The sequence below is a fragment of the Solanum stenotomum genome, chromosome 7, assembly GCF_019186545.1.
Source record: "Solanum stenotomum isolate F172 chromosome 7, ASM1918654v1, whole genome shotgun sequence".
Taxonomy (NCBI): domain Eukaryota; kingdom Viridiplantae; phylum Streptophyta; class Magnoliopsida; order Solanales; family Solanaceae; genus Solanum; species Solanum stenotomum.
This window is the reverse complement of record NC_064288.1, coordinates 2238388-2262426: the sequence shown is the minus strand read 5'-3', so window position 1 is coordinate 2262426 and position 24039 is coordinate 2238388. Positions and strand designations below refer to the sequence as shown.

The 24039-nt window shown below is 33.5% G+C and overlaps 3 protein-coding genes and 1 pseudogene across 3 annotated transcripts in view; 3 read left to right on the top strand and 1 right to left on the bottom strand.

Moving 5' to 3' along the window:
• LOC125871041 (piezo-type mechanosensitive ion channel homolog) overlaps positions 1-1019 on the top strand; it is a 320324-nt gene extending 319305 nt beyond the window's left edge. The window contains exons 19-21 of the mRNA XM_049551625.1: positions 132-273; positions 354-498; positions 594-1019. Of these exons, the coding sequence (XP_049407582.1) occupies positions 132-273; positions 354-498; positions 594-729 (423 nt within the window). The 3' untranslated portion in view covers positions 730-1019. The remainder of the gene's footprint in view (positions 1-131; positions 274-353; positions 499-593) is intronic.
• Positions 1-24039, bottom strand: part of LOC125871081 (60S ribosomal protein L18-2) — a 271584-nt gene that overhangs the window by 22223 nt on the left and 225322 nt on the right. The gene's annotated exons all lie outside the window — the stretch shown is intronic.
• On the top strand, positions 10706-13372 carry LOC125871046 (putative E3 ubiquitin-protein ligase RF298). The gene is made up of 2 exons (XM_049551633.1): positions 10706-12649; positions 12893-13372. Exons 1-2 carry the CDS (start codon positions 10706-10708, stop codon positions 13370-13372), a joined length of 2424 nt encoding a protein of 807 aa, XP_049407590.1.
• Positions 15579-20699, top strand: LOC125871234 (putative E3 ubiquitin-protein ligase RF298; annotated as a pseudogene).

Here is a 24039-nt window from a genome sequence, read left to right as displayed (position 1 = left end):
AACAATTTAACTTTGATTGATATAGTAGTAACCAAGCTGTTGGCTAAAGCTACTATCAGATTAATTTTTGTATTTCATATTCTTGTTTGTAGCCAGCTAAAGATATTTGTCCCAATAACTGATTTTTATAGGCAAATGGTGTTAGCGCGGATATCATTTTAAATCGGGGAGTCTCTGAGTGGTGGTCCTTCAATGATATCAACTCACAGGATGTAACAGGCTGTGGAGGGTTGATAGGGCCTATGGCCATAATTGTATCAGAGGAAACACCACGTAAGTAATGGATTATTTTTCACATAGAATGAGAAATTAAGTGTATTATGTTGATCACTGACAATTTTTATGCATTTTAGAGGGCTTGCTGGGTGAAACTCTCAGCAAATTCAGTATATGGGGTCTCTACATCACATTTGTTTTAGCAGTTGGTCGCTTCATCAGACTGCAGTGCTCTGACCTACGAATGAGAATCCCATATGAAAATCTTCCTTCATGTGACAGGTAATACTAAGTCATGATCTGATTATTAATATTGCTGCAAATAAAATCGTACACTTATACTTAAAGCAAAAATGTGTGATTTTGGTTCCACGCAGATTGATTGCCATCTGTGAGGATATATATGCTGCAAGAGCAGAGGGTGAGCTCGTAGTGGAGGAAATCCTATACTGGACGCTAGTGAAGATATACAGGTCTCCACACATGTTGCTCGAGTATACTAAGTCTGATTAGTCTAATAAGAGTTTACTCTCAACTGCAACTGATATTTGTCCTAACGCATATGTAGAAGAGATACTAACCAATACCCCATAGAGTTCATCTGTTATCTTCGCAGTGAAATATGCCAAAACATCCCAATGATCTTTTTTTATTTTAGCTTGAAGTTGAGCAGATGACAGAAACATTTGTAAATATAGGGCAGAGTGCAAAATATAGCAACAGTTTTGTGTAAAACACAGAGTACTTATAGTTTTCTGGCAATGAAAAGGTTCTCAATTCTCATCCATCTAATTTGTGTTCATTTCCTTTATGAGTGATGTTTACTTATCTTACATCTTCTGGTATAACATACTTGTACTTTTTATTTTTTGTCTAAGGTCATATAATTCACGAAAAATAAGAGTGTGTAACTTCAAATTCAATTATAATACAAGTGTCATTTTAGCTATTTTTCTTATATAAATTTCATTTTCTCAACTGAAGACTGAAAGTAACAAGTTGAAATCTAGATTTTTTTTTTTAGAGAAGTGTTCGATATCTCACAATATCTGAGTTGAAGTTGGACAAAGTTGAAGTTGTACTTGGGATATGAACATTATTAGAAAACAAAGTACATGAAACTTGAATATTTGTGAGGGGATACCAATATTTCAATTTGATATGCACCTTCGATCAAGTATTTCGATTTCTTTTACTTGCTCCGTTTCAATTTATTTGTCTTATTTTTAATTATTATAAAATTTAAAAAAGTAAAAAAGATTTTTAAATAATATAGTCTTAATTTAAAGATATGTCAAATATATCAATTTTATAGTCTTAAACGGTTGAACATATCGAAAAAGTTAAAATTAAAAAATTACTACTCCCTCTGTCCAACAAAATTTGTCCACTATTGACTTAGCACACCCCTTAAGAAAACAATAAATAATATGGGTAATATTATTATATTATCTTTTGACTTTATTAAACTTAATGCATTGAGAAATGTTTTTTGATGATAAATTGTATTTAATAACAAGGGTAAAATAGACAAAAAAATATAAATTATCTCTTGATTTTCTAAATGGAACAAGTATTGTTGAACAATTATTTCTAGTATAGTGAACATCTATTGTTGAATGAAGAAAGTAAATAATAAAAAAGACATTCTTTCTCAATGTTTTAGATTTGTACCTTTTGGACTCAATGAGACTGTCCATCACCATTTTCGAGGTAGGTGAAACCTTGTAACAGGTCAGTACTCCTCTGTCGATCTTTACTTATCCATTATATTAAAAATGGTTGTTCAATATTATTTGTTAGTTTAAAAAATTAAGAGATAATTTATATTTTTGTATCTATTTTATCCATGATATTAAATATTATTGTATTCAATATCTAATACATTTTTCAAATCATTAATAAGTATATTTAAAGAGAAATATAGTAATATTACCCCTATTATTTATTATTTTTAAGATGTGTGTCACGTAAATAGTGAGCAATTATTGTTGGACATAAGAAGAACAATGGAAGGAAAAAGAAAGAATTATGTACGCAACAAATATAGCTCAGTATTGATTTGAAATAGTTTTAAAAATATTTTTAACAAAATAGTCATGTGTATGTAATGTATTGATATGTATATACAATATATCAATATTGTATAAAAATAATATATATTTGTATATAGATAATGTATAACTATATATCATAAATGTATATGCATTGTTGATACAATAAAATATACATTGCATACAATAAAGTACACTACATACCAATTTTTTCCAATCTCAACCAACTCAGATCTCGTCTAAACAATCCTAAATTATAGATATAAACTCCTCTTGATGTTTTGAGTTTTTTGATATGTTATTCACTCGAAACGATTTATATTACGATATGTCAATTTTAAAAGTCGAACTTTCAACATATAAGAAGAAGAAGAAGAAAAAGGAGAATGAGGGAAACAACGAAGAAATAAGGAAGAATTAGAAGGAAGGAAGGAATAAAGGAAGAAAGCGCGAATTGTACTTCACTTGCAATTGAGAGATGCCAAATGACCATTTATGTGAAAAAAAATAATTAAGTTAATTTGAATAAAAATTTATATTAGCTCAAGTGTTTATATCCAATTAATTTTACAAAGATTTATTAATCCTAGTTAATTAAAAATTGATATAGGAATACAATTAAGTAATAGTTGAAGGTAATATGAGACCAAAAAAAAATGCATTTATTACAACAAACATAGACAATACTAGTTATATCTTGTACATGCCGATATTAAGTTTATAAACTTTCTCTATTATTGATAACAAAGGGGAGAATTACTGTGCTTATACATATAGAAACATTTCTTCTAGCTTTCACATTGTTATTGTTCGCTCAGCTCTGACTTCAACAATGATTGATTGATAATTTAAAATTTATGGAATAATTTTTAATGAAATTTGACATGGACTTGTTCCTTCCGAACAAACACTTTCTTTCTCCAATTATTTTTTATAGATCAAAAAAGGGTAAAATATTCACTATCAAAAAAGACGTAGATAAATATCTTTTTTCAATCATCACAATTCCATACAACCTAGATTTGATCTCCATATTAATTTTTAATGCTAATGAAGTTCTTTAATTATCATGTCTAGAAATTAACACATCAACAATTATATAATCACAATAATCTTCTTATGAAAAAATTGGTATAATTGGCAAGGATCTAAACCAAACATGAACAAAATAAATATATTTTTTCAATTCCACACCATTTTATGTAACATGGACTCGATATTGATTATTGCTGGTAAGTTTTTTATTATTTCGGTACTATCTTTTTATTTTTTTACTTTACATTTGCTTTAAAACAAAATGACTTCACTTTTCTTATATATGTTTTGACTTTTAGACGTTGATTCTTTATCATAATTTTTAGGGAAAATTATGCGGAAAAGCAAACATACACCAGTTAATTAGCTAACATAGCTATAGTTTGAATTAATTATGGCTCACAACTTAATTTTAGCTAATTATGTCACTTGTCCTCTTTTATACATATACAAATACAAATTATACACACACACACATATATATATATTATTATATTATTATATATTATTATATGACATATATACAAATACAATTAGCCTCTCTCCACCCTCTGACCTTTCTCGCTCGTCTCTCTCCTCTCTCTCCCAATCTTGCTTGCCTCTCCCCTCCCTCCCAATCTCTCTCGCCAGATATACAAATTCATATGTATATCGGTTATATATATACAATTATCTGATAGATATACATATACAATTCGCCTCTCTCCACTCTCTGCCCTCTCTCGCTCACCTCTTTCCTCCCTCTTCCAATCTCGCTCGCCAAATATACAAATACATATGTATATTAGTTATATATATATATATATATAATTATTTGACAGATATACATGTATAATTTGACAAATATACATATACAATTCGCCTCTCTCCACTCTCTGCCCTCTCTCGCTCGCCTCTCTCCTCTCTCTCCCAATCTCACTTGTCACTCTCCTCTCTATAACATGTAGCTATGAATCGTAATTAACAAACTATAGCTATGAATCGTAATTAATCTATTTTTGAGTGGCTATATGCGAAAGTTCCCCTAACTTTTTACACAATTTTTTTTTTAATATAATCATATATACGGCTTAACTTAATCTATACAAAAGAAATTTTGACATTGATTTGTGTAAGGTCAAAGAGTCTGCATTCGAAACATTTATCATCAATTAACGAGCTATGATGGATCTTTTCTTATAAATATTAACTTCCTTGTTCGCTCTTATTAGAATACAAATAACTTTCTCAGTTTTAAGTGAAACTTTTTAGCAGGGAAAGAGGTATAAGTATCATCGTTACTCTTGAATGAAAAGGCGAATGCCTTTTCAACGTCATATGTGGTACACGTGGTGAGATTGTATTGAATATGATGTCATCATCGATTATCGAGATGATGATAACCCTTTCAACAATTTCCTCACTATATCCATACTTGGCAATCCTCTTGACTGCACTCTGGAAAATTGTGGACAAATTTTTGGTTAAAAGCTCTAGAAGTTGACAAGTAATATTATAATTAGCTAGTGCTAAGATATACTACTTAAAGAAGGAGAGTTGGAGTTTTGGGACATTGGTAGGCCATTTACATAATCGTTACAAAGTGTAACATCTCGCAACTAGAAAGAACTAGAAAGAAGTTTAAAATCTGGAAATAGTCATTTTTGGAAAGTATAGGAAATTTGGAAAATTTTAAGCAAGTTAAAGTGAGTTTTTGGTCAACTTCAAACGACAATAGCTCCTAGATCAGGATGAGTTAGGTGTAGTTCCAGATATGGTTGGAAAGATCTTTCCAACACCGTCAAGTTTGCGTGATTCCGAGTTCATATGAGTGAGTTATTCTCTTTGGAAAATGGGATGTTGGATTAAGGAAATGTCCAATCCGGAATTTAAGGGGTATTTTAGTCTTTTCATTGCCCTATTATTTTAATCCGTTTTTAGGAGTTTAATATGGGTCAAATCAGATTTTAGAATTTGGGATTTCACGCTAGGGCTAAGGAGAAAGGAGAAGAAGAAACTAGAATGTTCAAGATCGTCGAAGTTTGGCTTGTGGAATTCGTCGGGGGTGATCCCTACACGGTATGCGAGATCGCATAGCGTTGGGTTAGTTCACCCACGCACCAAGCATATTTAATTCAGCGATTTTCGTTCTAAAAGAGTTAGAATTTGATGTTCTTGAGTTGTGTTCTTGAATTGTTTTCATTCTTGAACTTCCATGTGATTGATGGGTTTTTTTGAGACGTTTTAGCAATTGTTAAGAGTTGTTTCGAGTTGGATTATTGTGTTCATGCGTTGGGTATCCGAATCTAAGAAAGTATTGAGAAAAGGAATCGATTTAAAATAATTTAGGATAAAAAAAGGGGTTGAAAAACTCATCAGACGCACCTAGGGAGGGCATGGCGCGTCGCGCCCCCATAGCGCCAGGAGGCTGGGGCGGCGCGCCTGCAGTGCACCCAAAGTGAGCCCCAGTAAAATGAGGCTTGGCGCGGCGCGCCAGAGACGCGCTTGGATCGGCGTTTTTCACCCAGTTTTCGTCATTCAGTCCATTTAAGTCCTTTTAAAGTGTACTTAACGCTTTCCATTAATCCTAACTACTCTAAATGACTTCTAAACAACTAGAAATCATCCATAAACATAAATAATAACCTTGAATCCACAAATTCAAATTCAAGGAAAGTCAAGAGCCAAGTCTAGGAAGTTCTCAAAGTCTTTTCAAGAAGTCTTTTGCAAATGCTTTTCACTTTGTTTTAAGACTTAAGTTTCGAAGTTGAGTAAAGAGTAAGAGCAACAGTTCTTTTTCCTAAAAACGATATATGAGGACTAAGTATTCCCAAGAGTAAATGTTTTCACATTTAAGATTAGAGGAAACTGAGATTTCCAAAAGAGTTTTGAACAGAAAAAGGGAACATTGATTCCAAGAGAGCTTTTTAAGCTAAGTTTGAGCAATTATTTCAAACCAGAGAAAAAGTTGTTTTAAAGACATATGAGCTAAGTATATTTTGGGAGTAGTATTGAGCACCGATATTGGGATGCGAGTTCATATTAACTCAAGCCCCCATAAACCATGTAGCCATCATGGGCAAAAAAAGGATCATACTTTTTAGATGCTTCCTTAGTGCTTTTTAGCATAGACTAGTGGATCCACTTAGTAGTTCAGGTTCTTTACCGATGGCAGGGTATAGGAGTCCTTGGCAACGTGAGGTAAAATGTTGTACCATCACTTAGGCTCACAGTGATGGTTGTCGGTTAGAGAAACTCTCACAGAAGTTATTGTATTTTTATATACATCCGTTTATTGTATTTTCACATACATTTCAGAGTTATATTGTATCATTGTATATACACAAAGTTGACATCATGTTTTTAAATAGTTTTTCTTTATATTGCACTTGTTTTAAACTGCTTTATATTGAATTGAGTTCAGTTAAGTATTCATGAGTTGAGAAGAGCCAAGGTAAGTGTTTCCTTCAGATTCCCTTTGAAACATATGTTTGTTAGCATTCCAACTCGCATACTCGTACATTTAATGTACTGATGACAGTTGGCCTGCATCTTATGATGATGCAGACGCAGGTTACCAGGATCATCATCCAACGCCTCGTTGATCCATCTTGAGCACTCAGAGTCTGTTGGTGAGCTTTCTTGCATTCCGGATGACTCTTTTATTTATTCTCTAGTCTTTCAGATGTTAGGATGATCGGGGGTCTTGTCCCGACATCCCACTTTGTTTTAGAGGCTTCATAGAAAATTAGTAGTCAGATGTCTTTACATTATTATTTCATATGTTGAGACTTGAGTTGCCATTTTGGCCAAGTTGAATGTGGACTATTAAACATTCTGAGTTATTTCACTAAACTTATTTAAGTAAGTTCACTTTGATCACAGTAAGCATGTTTAGAGTCTTCCGCTGAGTCAGTAAGCCAGGCCAAGGGTTCGCTTGAGACCAGCAATGGTTTTCGAGTGCCAGTCCCTCCCAGGGTGTAGGCTCAGGGCGTGACACAAAGATTACGTTTCCTTGAGTACATAGTTCCCGAAATGCCTGCCCATACTACTCCATTTACAGACAATAGATGAGCTATCAAAAAGGTTGGCTTTTCAAAAGTTTTGCATTTGAGGCCTTCTTTGCTAAGCATGTCCGCCACCTTGTTCTGCTCCATGAAGATGTGTGTTGGCATCGCTGCTTCCAGCTTCTCAATCAATGACCTGCATTCAAAGATTAAATTAGTGTAAACGTGATTATCATGTTCCAGTAAATTAATCATTTTTGAGGAGTCAGTGTTGATATCCAAGGGATGAAGTTTATATTCAACCGCAATAAGAAGACCTCATCTTAGAGCTCTTAACTCGACCTATATAGGACTGACATATGCTTCTTTACTGAGGGATCCAATTGTCCAGTCACCTTTGTGGTTTCTGATAACCCCTCCTAAGCCTCCTTGTCGAGGATTAGTTTTTACAACTCCATCAGTGTTGAGTTTGAACTTTGAACCTACATATTAAGGGAGGTTCCCATTTAACCTGGATAATGCACTTGTCTTTATTACCTTGTGGTTCTCCTAAATGATTTAGAACTCAGTGGCTAGGTTGATCATGTTGGTGAAGAAGATGTTGTCTTTTTTTTATTATTATTATTGAAAAGGTTATTGTTTCTTTGGAGCCAAATGGCCCAGAAGCATTAAGGGAGGACAACATCCCAAAGAATGAGGTTGTTGTACTCTTTGGTGGCAATGCAATTCCAATTCTCCGGGAAGAGCATGCTTTTATCAAGCTTATGCATCGAGGTATTGTTCACCATGATGGTATCCCAAAATTTAATAGCTTTGATACATCTGAAGAAGATGTGGTCTATGTCCTCACTGTGGTGGCCACATATTTGACAACCAGAGTGGATATCCTAGACAATTCTGTTAAGGTAGTGGGAGCAAGGGATTTTCTGGTGATACATGAGCCAGATGAAGGTTTTGATTTTGTTGGGACAAGTCATGTTCCAGATCGCCAGAAGACCTTCTCACAGATGATTTCTAGTCAGTGTGTATAGATTCCAGTCCTCTTTATTTTTTTCTACAAGGGCTCTTTCTTACTTCTAACGTGCTCTCCTATTCCGACTTCCCCAGAGCTTCCGGTAGCACAACCGAGACATCGACGGGTTCTCTGCCCCTGCGGAGATGGAGCGACAAAAGTTTTTTTGAGAATTCAAGATCCAATCAAACTTCTTAATCCCTTGATTTGGTGTGGAGTGGGTGGTTTTTGAGTGGATAAGCTTATAGGCATTCTTGGTGGTAAACTTACCATTACTCTTAAGGACATAGAGTCTTGGCTAGATCAAAAACGACAATTGCTTTTCAACTTATGTCTAGGGCATGTGGAGTTTGTGTTCAGAGTAATCTAAAACGACAAATCATGTCTAGTGTTGAGGATGATGTCATGATTGTTTCCTGAGGTAACGACAACCCTTTATTTATAAATACTAACTACCTTCAGTCGTTTTTCTTTTTGATACATTTATTATCGACACAAATAGTTTTCTCATTTTCCGTACAATTTTCAAAAGTTGTTCGAAGGTGGAAATTTTTAGGCAGGAAAATTTTCCGTACAGTTTTCAAAAGTTACTCTAAAATAAGGAATGTCTTTTCAATTTCATGTTTGGGACACATGACGAGATCGTGTTAAGAATGATTTCATCATCGGTTATCAAGGTAATGATGACCTTTGCTTATAAATATCAACCCCGTTCACCCGTTGTAATGACAACCTTTGCTTATTTTGAAGTGGAGGTAATACTAATCATATCATTTAGTTTAATTATTTAATATATTTTCCGTAAAATTATGTGAAAATCGAAATAAGTCAATATGAGATATGTGTACCATCAATTTAAAAACCTAATGTGCTACAACAATATTGAAAAAAAATTATGGTTATTTTGTCAAAGTCATCTTACTATAATTACTTTGATTTGAAATATCCAAGAAAGACTCATTAGATTCTATGAATTGGATATATATTTGACTTCTTTGACTTACATCCAACTTACATGCCAAATATTTGAGGATTTTCACATTGACTACATGTATCCTTTGAGTTATTATTTTTCTTTAAAAGATTATTATATATTATACAATAAATACTTTAACTAACCCCTTTAAAATGGAAAAGAGTTTTAAATTTCATTTAATGTATAGATGAGTTAGAGATTAAATACAATGTACTAACCATAATTACCATCAAGTCAGTGACTCTATATAAGGAATCCAAATTTCAGTTTTTTGGCACCACAAGCAAAAGACTACTCATAGCTTCTGCTCAATGGAGTTTATCCTTTTTTTTTATTTTGCCTTTTCAAACCGTTTAGTGAGTGAGTGACCCTTTTGATTTTGGATTGAACTTTTGTTATATCTAGTTTCATTTTTGATATATATATATATATATATGTAAAGAATCCATTTTTTTCACTTTTGGTAGACCCCTTTTTCAGGTTTCTTGATTTTATTTATGGGATGAATTTATTTGGGTTTCAAAAGATTGTTTTTTCATTGGTTTCTTGCTAGAATTTGAGCTTCGAAGTTTTCAGTGTTCATCTGTGATTTTACTTGTTTAGTTGGATAGAGATTGAGTTGTTTCTTTTTTGGCAATTCTAATGAGTGAATTTTTTTTCATCAGAAAATTAAATTTTTTTGATTCATTTGAGTTTTTTTTTTTTTTTTTTGCAGAAAATGAAGTTTTTTGATTCATTCAAGTGATTTTGGGAAAAAAGCTTGTTTACTGTGACTCAGAGGAATCTTTTCTTTTTCTTCTATATCCATTTCCTTTGGTAATGTTGTTGCTTTTATTATGCTTACTAGAGCTGTTTTTTGTCGTTCGCGTTTCTGTTTGAATAATGGATACAAATTTTCCCTTTTGTTTTGTCAATTTTTAATTCTCTGTTGTTTTGTTTCTTTTCAATTTTAATCGCCGGATTACCACTGAATGATGTTACACTGAAGGATAGAGATTTGAGTAACTGAAATATAGTAGAATTTGTAATTCTCATAGAATATTAATTCTTTGGCAGCTTCACCTTTATGATAATATTGCTGATTTATTGAGCTAATTGGAGTTGTTCTTATTGTTGTCAGCCTGTCTTTGAGAGTTCCACATATACGATAAATGTTTCTGCTTAATCGTTCTCACTGGAGTTGTTCATGTTGCTATTAGCCTGTCATTTTTTTTTTGTTATTTAGCCTATCAAAGAAATATTATGTGTTTTTTTCTTTTGTTTAGCAACTCTAATTCTCTGTTGTTATGTGTTTATCTTAACTTATAATCCTCACACGTCCATATTATCACTTGAATGATTTTTTGTTGCAGGACCAAAAATGTGGCTAGACACTTGACTGATCAAATAACAGCAGTAATAAATACTCGTAGAAAACATAATCAGCATGGTTGATGATAACATCAGTGATGATGTCGATGAAAAGTCGTTGGTGGTTTCAGACCAGGAAAAAGGAAGCAGGAACAAGAGGAAGTTTGCATCTAAGCTTCCTCTAGGAACTCCTTCTGATTCACTTGTGCCATCTCTTACAGAGTTTCCAAGATATGAATTATTAGAGAAAGCAATGAAAGGAGGCACTCTTTTTGAGATTGACCCATTGATGAGCGGGTGTCCTCAGTCTGATGCGGAACAAGAAGTGGAAACTCCACCAAATATAGATTGGGAGGATACTACAACTACTCAACTTCTTGAGCTTTTAACCCAAAATTTGTCCACAATATTTCAGAGCGCAGTCAAGAGGATTGCCAAGTGTGGATACAGTGAGGAAATTGCTGAAAGGGTTATCTTGAAAAGTGGCCTTTATCATGGCAGCAAAGATGTTGTCTCAAATGTTGTCGATGGTGCCTTGGCTTTATTGAGTAGGAAAAAGGTTCTCGATATTGGTAGACCTGTTATATTTGCAGATTTACCAAGCTTGGTTGATTACACATTGTTGGAGATGGTATGTGTGTTGAGGGAGGTTAAGCCAGCTTTGCCAGTTGTAGAAGCAATGTGGTGGCTGTTAATATTGGACTTGAACTTGGTACATGCATGTACAATGGAAGGCTATCATCTGGTTGAGTTATGCAGTCAAGAAAGTCCAGGCGATAATTCGTTTGGTTTGAATCTTTCCCAATCAAAGACTGAGGCTTCTGAGAATATTCAGTCAAACCCGGATAAACAACAATTGTTAAAACCTTTTACCTCAATTGCTCAAACCTTGCAGTCCAAAGTTCTTGTTACTAGTGCAGCCCTTGAAGAACTTGAGTCTATAAATTCACATGTTTGTCAAGCGGCAAAAGGAAAAGGAAGTTCCACACCTTTTCCAAAAGCAGAGGCTAAATTGAAAGCAACAATTTTAGAAGACAAATCGGGAGCCGGTCAAAAAGCCCTAAATTCCAAGAAGGATTTACATAGGCGAAAGACATATCAGTTTGAGAAGAACTGTAGAAGTACGGGTAAGAACATTAAGGCAAACATGACTGCTTGGGGTAGTTTGGTTTTGGACAATAAACTGAACTCGTCTTCTTCTGGTGCAACAAAGAAGTCGCACTCTAAAGTAAAATTTTCGGTTAAATGCAATCAACCTCTAGCAAAAGCAAGTTCTGATAGTCCATGCCCTTCCTCATCCATAGCACCTGCAAGTGACACTTCCAAAGTGCCACCTATGCAAGATAATACAAATGAAAAGGATCTGAATTTGTTAGCCATGGAGCCTAAGTCCAGCAAAAAAGTCCCAGACAACATAATTGTTTCTTCTGCGGTGCCAGATTATTATGCTGGTATCCCATATGATGAGTCTTTGGGAAAATATGTCCCTCAAAATGAGAGAGATGAAACTATATTGTTGCGAACTTCCCGTTTGAAGACACTGCAGAAAGAGCTCCAAGGGTGGTCTGATTGGGCAAATGAGAAGGTAATGCAGGCTACCCGGAGGCTTGGCAAGGACCAGGCTGAGCTTAAAATGATGAGGCAAGAAAAAGAAGATGCTGAAAAAGTTCACCAGGAAAAGCAAATGTTGGAGGAAACCACCATGGAGAGGATTATGGAGATGGAGCAAACGTTGGTAAATACTAATTCCATGGGTGAGACAATTAATTCTCTACTTAACACCTTGGAGATGGATAATGTTGGACTAAAGAAGGATATGAAGGTTGTAATGCTCTCTACCGGTGAGCATGCTATGAACGTCAATAATGCTTTAGCAAATGAGAAGGATGCAATAAAGAAGTGTCAAGCAGCGGACATGGAGAAGCGCTCATTTGAGGAGGATTTATCTACTATCAAGCAGGAAAAAACTTCTTTACAACAGCAGCAAGAGAAAGCCAACAAGGTCGTGGACCAGTTTAAGGTATTTTTATTCTAGTAATTAAACTTCTTTGCCTAGTTGATCAAGGTAAAATGTTGTTTTTTTTACAAATATAGTTAGTGTTTTAGAGTCTTTAGGCTGTTAATGTCTTGTAGTTGTTTTTTACTGATTGCCTCCTGTAATAACTGTTCAAGCTTTCACTTATGCAGCCCTACTGATAATGCATTTACTATTTGATATTTCTTCTATTATGAAAATAAATTTGTAAATATTTATGAATTCCAGGTCCTATTGCAGCAGGAGGAATGGGTGAAACAAAGGTTTCTAGTACAAGCTGATTCTCTGAAAGCTGAAAGAGAACAACTCCGTGTTCAGGGAAAAGTACAGCGGCATAATTTTAGAGAGAAGGTAGACAAAAACATGCAAAAGTATAAAGAAGAAATCCAGAAGTGTGAGAGTGAAATCTCTCAGTTGAGATTCCAATATGAAAGATCAAAAATAGAGGCACTTAAACGAGGCATTCCTCAATTGACAAAGGGTTTAGCAGCCTATGCAGAAAGTTCTGACTCTAATGTTGTGAAGATGGAGAGGGAGTGTGTTATGTGTATGAATGAACAAATATCAGTGGTTTTTCTCCCTTGTGCACATCAAGTCCTTTGTGAAAATTGCAACGTGCTTCACCAAAAGAAAGGAATGGATGAATGCCCTTCTTGTAGGACACCAATTAAGGAGCGGATTAGTGTCCACTTTCCTGATTCCGAATAGTCAGCAACTTCAGAATAGCAGCAGGAAAATGAAGCTTGTCATTGTTTTTTTTTTCCAGAAAAAGTCTGTCCTTTTCTTCAGGCCTTTCTTTCCTACCGTAACTGTAATAGTTGATAGGAAAATGCAAAAAGGTATAGAGATATGTAGAAAGTACATGTGAAAAGAGTTAGAAAGAGGGAGACGTGCTTAATGGTTGTTGTAAATCCTCAAGTTTGATGGTTTAATACATAATGTTGTTCTATTTGCTTAAACTTAATCTTCCTCAATCATTTTTTATACTTCCTCAAGCTCCCAAAGTATGATTCAAGTGTTGTGCACTTACATAGACTTACTCTTTTTAATTTAACCATTCGTTATTTGAAACGTAACATCCTAACTAATTTTATTCACCCAAGGGGTAAATGTTCATTCACACGATTCAAACTCGAGATATCTTATTCCTATTTTCCCTTATAGCACTTGACAAACCAAACAAAATTATTTCTTTGGTGCATTCTATTAACTTACACCAGTTTCCTAACCTTGTTTTTCAAAATTAACTCCATATGCAATAGAGTAGTTGGATCTTGATTGTCTACTAGCAAGAAGTGGAACATCTTTTGATGTTAGATATGGACAAAGATGATATGATATCACTTAGAACCGTTTCATTTTTGTTGATTTGGAAGTAAGTGATTCTGTTTCTACATAAGTTAAAATTTTAGTGGAAGTTCTTCCTTTGTCTTGTTATATCTACTCAGTACTTGTATTCACCTGTTCACATTGGCTTTGAAATAGCTGCATACATGATATTGCATTATGTGGATGTGGTCTGATTATTTCCATTACAGTTTCATCTGAATTCAGTAATTTTGATTCAGAATATATTTTATGATATTTTTTTCCTTTTCCTATTATCTCGAATGATCATACATATGAATATTGTTGAAAACATGTACAATTTTACAGCAGAATCTAGTAGTCATAGCTTTTACGGAATCCATTTACAACTTTACTCTTAAAAATCCTATATTTGTACTCTATATATTTTATGGAAAAGAGTCATATTATAATATAATTGTCCTTATAATCCATTTACAACCTGTCTCTTCCTCTTCATTTAATGGTTGATGATAAGTTTGAGGTAATCCAATTGTATTCAAGTTTGATTTTTTCTTCATTTCTTGCTAGATGGCTTGTGTATTGTTTCACAATGTATTGTATTGTATTATTTTGATGAATATAATATTTGGATAAATTATATTGTATTTTGTTGTTACATATTTAAACTAACTTTGATCGTCGCAACAGAATACAAGAGGTAACAACAATCCAAACAAGGTGACACACCATAAATGTGAAATGGCAGTAGGCAGTAGTGGTTTTGAATGAAGTAATTTATGAAATCTAAATATTTATTTGGTTGTTGAGGAAAAAGAGTTACTAATAAAACGTTTTTCATTCAACATCATCTTTTAATTAACAGACAGCTGGTTTAATTATTTTTCTTTTTTTTTTTCAAAAACTCTATAAACTTTTGTTCTTTTGTAAATAAATTCAAAACTTGACCACTAAGTTTATGCTATTTCTTTTTCTTTAGTCGCTATTGTTGCAGGTTGGTCTAATTTAAAACGCAAGTGAATAGGAAGTTTTATGCGGGGATTAATTATACATGTATAAGATATTCCACCCTCTATCCTGCATAAAATAATACAAATATTTCCTTTTAACTTATACATGTATTAATTATGTGTGTTTCTAAATTGTCAACCAAACCTCATATTAATTTTATACATGAATAATTTATTTTCTATCTACCTATCAAATCGTATAAGTTATATATATGAAAATTAATTCATGGATAACTTGTTTCTTATCCGGCTACCAAATGACCCCTAAAGGTGATGTCGACGGTCATGGTGAAATTGTTGATTATTATGGTGTGCTACAAAATATCCTAGAACTTAGGTATCTTGGATGGCCAAAAAAAAGATAGTACCATTTCGATGCAAGTGGTTTGATCCATCACATAGAGGTACAAAGGTGAATCAATAACATAATTTAATTGAAGTTAAGCACACGAGATAACGTGATCGCTAGCTATGACCCTTTTACTATTTAACAATGCTAAGTAAGTGTATTATGTTTCATATCCTTTACATAGAGATATGTCTGACTAGTGGGTAGTTATAAGACCAAGTCTATAGATAGAATTGAGGTTGATAATATGTTAGATGTGGCGTACAAAAATGATGTAGCAGTTGATAATCAAATAGTGAACATATTGATGGTTAGAAAATAGTCTAGAACTCATGAACACATATTAGAAGAAGTTGGTCATAATGATGAAGTAACTGTCATCGCAAATCTTAAGGTTGAATTGGCCGAAGAAAATGAAACAAGCAGAGAGGAAGAATTAGTTGATGAATATGAAACAAGCACGAAGGAAGAACTGACTAACTGGTAGAAATAAAACAAGTGAGGAGAAAGAATGGAAGAATAACAACTAGCACACATACATTCTGTCATAGATAACTAAATGTTACTCTTTATATCAGCTTTACTCTTTTTCACGCGAGAATTACATGTGTTAGAGAAATATTTGTGTACCCCAATATGTTGCAAGAGATGAACTTGGTTGCGACCTCAGCATCGTTTATCAGAGATAGATAACTGTGGTTGAAAAGGAAAAGAGTGAATAGTCACCTGAAGAGTACAAAGAGGAAAAACTCAACAGAGCCAAGGCATGGATAATCAAATAAGGCTACGGTTCCACATTTGTGATACAACTCCTGTGGGTAAAGCTGAAAAATTCAATTTATCTGCAACTTCAGTGTGACAGTACGTGTGTGCTCGATGATTAAGTAAGTTGCAAACTTGATAATGCAGGGCAATTTAGCAAGGAATTTACATTCTAAGCTGTAATAGTGAAAATAGTGGTGCTTTTGTTTTTAATAGTACATTAATGACTTATTTGAATTTGTTTGGGATTGTCTGTGTAAACATTGGAAGGACTCTGAAAGTAAAGTCTTTAGTTTCTACTAAAAGAAATTTAGACAACAAATTTTTTTAGCTACATATAACAATTTTATACATGTCAAAACTCAAAAGTGAAAATAATTTGTGAGATTTGCCACCACACTTCAAAGTTCAAACATTTTAACAGAATCATATAACTTCCCAAAGGGCTTTTGTTAGGATCTTTAGGGAAAAATTGATTCACAAGGCGATATATAAATTCATGCTCATTAAAGAGACACCGAAACCTTAGAGTTCAATGGAAGAGAGAACTCCAATCACTTCAGCTCTTTAAAGGGGGACTGAGGCTTCTGAGAATACTCGGTCAAACCGATATAACCAACAGTTGTCAAAACCTTTTACCCCAATTGCTCAAACCTTGCAGTCCAAAGTTCATGTTGCTAGTGCAGCCCCTCAAGAACCTGAGTCTAAAAATTCATATGTTTGTCAAGCAAGTTCCACACCTCTTCCAAAAGCAGAGGCAAAATCAAAAGCAGTTGTTTCAGAATCGATGCAAGTTTAAAGAAGAAGAAATTGTTAGCTAAGGTGGAATCTGGAAGCTGACGTGTCAAGTTAGTTAGTTGCAACAGTGCAAGTCCTAAAGTTAGTTAGCCTAGAGTCCGTTAGAACTAGTTACTGATAATGCGCCATTCTATAGTTTAGTACATTCCTTCAAGTGTATAAAGCTAAGATATAGATTGTATTGAACATTCATTATGTTATGATAATAACTAATACACTCTCTCTTCTTCTACAGTTCTACTGTTCAATCCTTGTCATCCATGGAGCTTAAGTCTAGCATAAAGGCCCCAAACAATACAACTATTTCTTCGGTGGTGCCAAATTATTATGATGAGTCTCTAGGGAAATATGTCCTTCAAAATAAGAGAGATGAAGTTATATTGTTGTTAATTTCCCATTTGAAGACAGTGGCGGATCCAGGAATTAAGCTCGGGGGTTCAAAATTTAAAGAAGAAGCTCATGTGGTAATGTAAGTGCGCGGTGAGCGTAGTAACCCCGACATGCTTTTCGTACAAGGTATCTCGTTGGTTGATAAAAGTTAACACCAATCTAATCAAAGATATTGAGAACAAAGCTATGTTGATAAAAAAAATTAGTGGATCAGTTGTATTACATAAGTTAATTCCTAAAACACGTGAAAATTAAAGGATGAAAAAGGAAGCGAGACGGAGAACAAAAATATTTACCTTAACCTGCTAAATTTATATTACCTTATCGTACCGGATTAAGCATTTCTTCCTACTTTTACCCTACTCCATTGAACATTCTTAAAATTTCTTGTACTTTTTATACTTTTATTTTGTAATGTTTTACTTTATTTTGCATTGTAAAGTTTTTTAGATTAGTATCCATTCAAACACATATTACTAGGAAAATTATCAAGATTCTCTAAAAGTGTGCAAGTATAGAGTTACTAATATTATAATGCATATTCAGAAGATAAATAAATGGCATCGTCAATTTTTTAGTTCATGTAGTTTAATTTACTAGGTTAGTCATCACTTGTTGAAAAAAAATGACGAATAAATCAAATAAGTTTAGTTTCCATCTCTCTAAAATAGAATTGAAAAAATAGAAAAGAAATTCCATGAATTCTATTAAATATATATTATTAAAAGGATATTGACGATTTTTAGTTTCTTCATTCAATACATCTAATTTATCTTTATATATATAATTCATCAAAAAGGGCAAAAAATAAGAGAAGAGAAATTGTTGCACATGGGCTTCGAACTCACGACATAAAAGTCACTGCTGAACCCCTTATCCATTGAGCTAAAGCTTCTCACTTATTTACAGGGGTTCATTTTAATATATGTACACATAAAATCAGGATTTGGCCCTATATATATAACGTAATTTTTTGACCGAGGGGGTTCGGGTGAACCCCCTAGACACTACCTAGGTCCACCCCTGTTTGAAGACACTGCAGAAAGAGCTCCGAGGGTGTTCTGATTGGTCAAATGAGAAGGTAATGCAGACTACTCGGAGGCTTCACAAGGACCAGACTGAGCTTAAAATGTTGAGGCAAGAAAGAGAAGATGCTGAAAAAGTTCACGAAGAAATGCAAATGTTGGAGGAAAACACCATAGAGAGGATTATGGAGATGGAGTAAGCGCTAGTAAATACTAAGTTCATGATTGAGACAACTAATTCTGATTATGGAGATGGAGTAAGCGTTGGTAAATACAAATTTCATGATTGAGACAACTAATTCTGGTCTTAACACTTTGGAGAGATATAATGTTGGACTAAAGAAGGAGATGGAGGCCTTGATGTTCTCTACCGGTGTGTATGCTATGAACGTGAATAAAGCTTTAGCAAAGGTGCAAGAAGCAGTAAAGAAGTGTCAAGCAGAGGACGTGAAGAAATGCTCATTTGAGGAAGATTTATCTACTATCAAGTAGGAAAAAGTTGTTTTACAGCAGTAGCAGGAGAAAGCTAACGAGGTCGTGGACGAGTTTAAGGTATATTTATTCTAGTAATGAAACTTCTTTGCCTAGTTGATCAAGGTAAAATGTTTTTTTACCAATATATATAGTTAGTGTTTTAGAGTCCTCAGGCAGTTAATGACTTGTTGTTACAGTATCGATTATAATGTCAGTTCTTTTTTACTTATTGCCTCCGGTAATAGTGGTTCAAGCATTCACTTAGGCAGTCCTTCTGATAATGCACTTGCTATTTGATATGCCTCCTATTATAAAAAATAATTTTGTAAATATTTATGAATTTCAGGTCCTATCGAAGTAGGAGGAAATGGTAAAACAAAAATTTCTACAACAAGCTGATTCCCTGAAAATTGAAAGAGAACAACTCTATGTTAAGGGAAAAGTGGAGCAAGATAATTTTACAGAAAAGGTAGAGAGAAATATGCAAAATAATAAAGAAGATATCCAAAAGTGTGAGTGTGAAATCTCTCAGTTTAGACTACAGTCTAAAAGATATTAAAATAGAGGCACTTAAACAAGGCATTCCTCAAAATGAGAGAGATGAAGCTATATTGTCGATAACTTCCTGTTTGAAGACACTGCAGAAAAAGCTCCAAGGATGGGCTGATTGGGCAAATGAGAAAGTAATGCAGGCTACTCAAAGGCTTGGCAAGGACTAGGCTGAGTTTAAAAAGTTGAGGCAAGAAAAAGAAGATGCGGAAAAAGTTCACCAAGAAATGCAAATGCTGGACGAAAACACCGTGGAGAGGATTATGGAGATGGAGCAAGTGTTGGTAAATATTAATTCCATGATTGAGACAACTAATTCTGGTATTAACACTTTGGAAAGGTATAATGTTGGACTAAAGAAGGGGGAGGAGGTCTTAATGCTCTCTACCGGTGTGTATGCTATGAACGTAAATAACGTTTTAGCAAAGGAGCAAGAGACAACAAAGAAGTGTCAAGCAGGAGACATGGAGAAGTGCTTAGTTGACAAGGATTTATCTACTATCTAGCAGGAAAAAGCTGCTTTGCAGTAGCAGCAAAAGAAAGCCAACAAGCTCCTAGACCAGTTTGAGGTATTTTTATTCTAGTAATGGAACTTCTTTGCCTAGTTGATCAAGGTAAAATGTTTTTTTTATCAATCTAGTTAGTGTCATGCGAGGCTCAATCTAATCAGTGGCCTAAAGCCAAAATAAATCGGACGCTTTAAATTTTTAATATTTTTTATTTTTTATATTTAAAGTCTATTCTTCTAGTTTTTTAAGTTATAAAAGTGTTTGCATATTTAAAATTATATTTGAGATGCAAAGTTATTTCTTTCTTTTTATAAGAAAAATTTCACATTTTTCATAAATAGTACTCCATTAGTTTTAATCTCTTCTTTTTCTGATTTTGACTTGACACAAAATTCAAAAGAGTAAAGGATATTTTCGAATGTTATGGTCTTAAACTAAATTATATATATATATTTCAAGATATCTTTTAATCTTGTGGTCTTAAGCATGTCATGTGGAAAGTTAAATTTAAAAATTGATAAAAAAGAAAAAACACATTCTTTAGTGTTTCAAAATGAACTAAAAAAAGTAAGATGGATAAATTGAAAGACACAATATAATTTATTTTTTTAGAAAAAAACTTATAATACTATTACTACTTATAATTCTATGCAGAAAGTTCTGGCTCTAATTTTGTAAAGATGGAGAGGGAGTGTGTTATGTGTATGGATGAGCAGATATCAAGTGGGTTTTCTCCCTTGTGCACATCAAGTCCTTTGTGAAGATTGCGACGTGCTTCACCAAAAGAAAGGAGTGGACGAATGCTCTTCCTGTAGGACACCAATAAAGAAGCAGACTAGTGTCCGCTTTGCTGATTCTTAATAGTTAGCAACTTCTGAACTTCAACAGGAAAAAAGAGTTGGTCATTGTTTCTTCTTTTCAGAAAAAGTTTATATGTCCTTTTTTCAGGCCATTCTTTCATACTGTAACTGTAAAGGTTGATAGGAAAATTGATGGCTTGTGTGAATCCACCACGGGTTAAGGGACCATGTCCTTGACTGAAAACAGCTAATTAAGAACAGAGAAGAACAACAATCTACACAGCGAAAAGTAAAGCACACATGGTGTTTACATGAAAACTTTCTTGCTCAAGGAAGAAAAAACCACGACCTACCTCGTAGGATTTCACCAACAACTTCACTAACAGCACGAGCCAAGTCTCAGATTACAACCTCTTGTAACCTAGGAATTAAACTCTTAATCCCTCTCTCCTTGTAATAACTCAATTACAATACAACTAAGCAATAACTCTATTGCCGACTACAGTACCAACTAACTATAGTTGATATAGACTTCAAGGGCAAATTTAGCCGACAATACTAGACTGCAGTGCTACCTGAAGTAATGCATTCCTGCAACAGTGACCTGGTCCCTCATTAGTTCCCCTTTGCAATAAGGTTCTTCTTAGAGACAGTTCCCCCCTGAATAAGTATTCTCTCTTGACTGAGCATATCAATCATATAATAGATTGGTCGGGTGCGTACCTAGTCCCTAATTTGTTTCCTTGGCAAGTTTTGTTAAGTCATCAAAATAATGCATAAGTACTTCAACATCTATGCTTCATCAATTTTCCCCTTTTTTTATGATGACTATCTCATGAAGGAAGTTTCTCCTGCGAATGATCAGATTCTCATACAGTTTCTGCTGAGTGACTGAACGTAGCATAGCTGGTTCCTCAAAAGATTTGTCAAATCATCAAAACAATGCATAGTACTTCGATATGTAGAAAGAACAGGTGAAAAGAGTTAGAAAGAGGGAGGAGTGCTTGATGGTCCGTGTAAATCCTTAAGTTTGAAGGTTTAATACAAAATGTTGTTCTATGTGCTGAAACTTAAATCTTTCTCAAGCATTTTGTATACTTACATATGGATATTAGTGTACTTCCTCACGTGTTTTGTATACTTCGTCAAGTACCCAAAAATAAGATTTCAAGTTTTTTGCACTTACAAAACTTTATTTTTAAATAAAAAATTATTAACCATTTGTTATTTGAAACTTCATGTCCTGACTAATTTTATTCACCCAAGGGGTAAATGTTCTTCATTCACAGGATTCAAACCTAAGATCTCTAATTTCTATAATCCTTTGTGCACTTGTCAAACAAAACTATTTCATTGTTCCATTCTATTAATTTACATCAGAGTTTCCGAACCTTGTTCTCAAGCAAGCAATGTTAATACTAGAGTAAGTAATCACTAAATTCATTGTCTTGTAAAAAATGGTCCTTTATCGTTTTGCATGTTAATACTAGAGCAATTACTTATTCGTAAGAAATAAAATTTAGCTCCATATGCAAAAGAGTAGTTGAATCTTGATTGTCTACTTGCAAGAAGTGGAACATCTTTTGATGTAATATATATATATGGACAAAAATAATATGATCCCACTTAGAACCATTTCTTTTTTCTTGATTTGGAAGTAAGTGATTCTGTTTCTAAATAAGTCAAAATTTAGTAGAAGCTCTTCCTTTGTCTTGTTATATCTACTCCGTACTAGTATTCATCTGTTCACAATTGGCTTTCAAACAACTCATGCATGGTATTGAATTATGTGGATGTGGTATGGTTATTTTAATTTAACTTGGGCGGATAAAACTAAGGACTTACAGGTTCTCTGAACTTGGCTAGTAACTTTGATTCGGACTCTGTATATGTGTTAATGAAAGTATAGCGGAGATAATATCTTTATCAAATCAGTTCAACATCTCTAATATATACAAAAAGGAACTTTTTAAAACGTTTTATATATAATAGGAGTATGATTTTTCAACAAATGGAGTTCAAAATAATTAGTATATAGCATATATAATTTTTATTAATGTCGTTTAACTTGTTGATTCATCCACATTATGTATTTCTTGTTTCAAAACTTGTAATTGATCTACTAATTTTAGAGGAAAAAAATATTCTGAATATATTTTATGATTTTTTTTTTACTTTTTCCTTTTATCTCGAAAGATCATTCATATGGTACATTGTTGAAAAAATGTACAATTTTACCAGCAGAATCTAGTAGCCANAGTAATTACACCACTATTATAAATTGATCCTTATTATGAATTAGCTAATTAACCAAATATGGATTAAATTGTGATTAACATTCATTAAAAAAATCTGAATTTCAACAAAAACCTAAAAGATTCAAATGTATACTTTTTCAAAACAAAACCAAAAAAAAAAAAACACCAATGCAAATTCTGAGGCGCAAATTTGGGGCAAGTTTTTTTAGTTATGCCCTGATGTACCACATTTACTACAAGTGACTTTACACCTTTTGAATTTTCCTTCGTTGAATTCCTTCTTGCGATCATTATTTGGTGGTCTGCCTTGTTGTTTTCTTGCAATTGATGGTAACACTATTCTTCCATAATATGTGATTGAATATACCAAGTGCTTTCGCAAGGCATTGGATCAATTGAGATTGCATAAGTATCTTGAAAAGTCTTAGAACTATAATAAGTTGAACAATAATCTTCGCGGTATTTATTTCTGTATCTGATAGCAGCAACTATATGACTACAAGAAATCTCATATTGTAATCCACTTACATGTGTTAGATTACAATTTATTGTTAATCAATCTCCAAAATAATTTTGGACAACCCAAAATACACTATAAAATACACCAATAGATGAACCAAAAAAATACCATGAAAATTGATGTTTATATACGACCTAAATATATCAATTACACCAAAAAATACATTATCTAAATTCCTAGCAAAAAGGCTATCATCTGTGGTAGCCTGTTGTCCATTAAGAATAGAAGTGCTGCAACTCGAGCCCTTTTTCCCTGAATCAATGTAGAAGCCTCAAATACACCAATAGATGAACCAAAAAACTACCATGTTTGTTGGTGATTATATATGACCTTAAATATATCAATTACACCAGAAAATACACTATATACACAAATAGGTGAACCAAAAAACTATCATGCTAGTTGGTGTTTATTTACGACCTAAAATTAACAATTCTACCAAGATATACACCATAAATACACCAATAGATGAACCAAAAAACTACCATGAAAATTGGTGCCTATATACTACCTAAATATATCAATTATACCAGAATATACATCACAAATACACCAATAAATGAACCAAAAAACTACCATGAAAGTTGGTGTTTATATACGACCTAAATATATCAATTATATCA

Coding starts and splice junctions, on each gene's coding strand:
- LOC125871046 (XM_049551633.1), top strand. CDS start 10,706: ATGGTTGATGATAACATCAGTGATGATGTCGATGAAAAGTCGTTGGTG. Junction 12,650..12,892: donor AGGTCGTGGACCAGTTTAAG/GTATTTTTATTC, acceptor TATGAATTCCAG/GTCCTATTGCAGCAGGAGGA.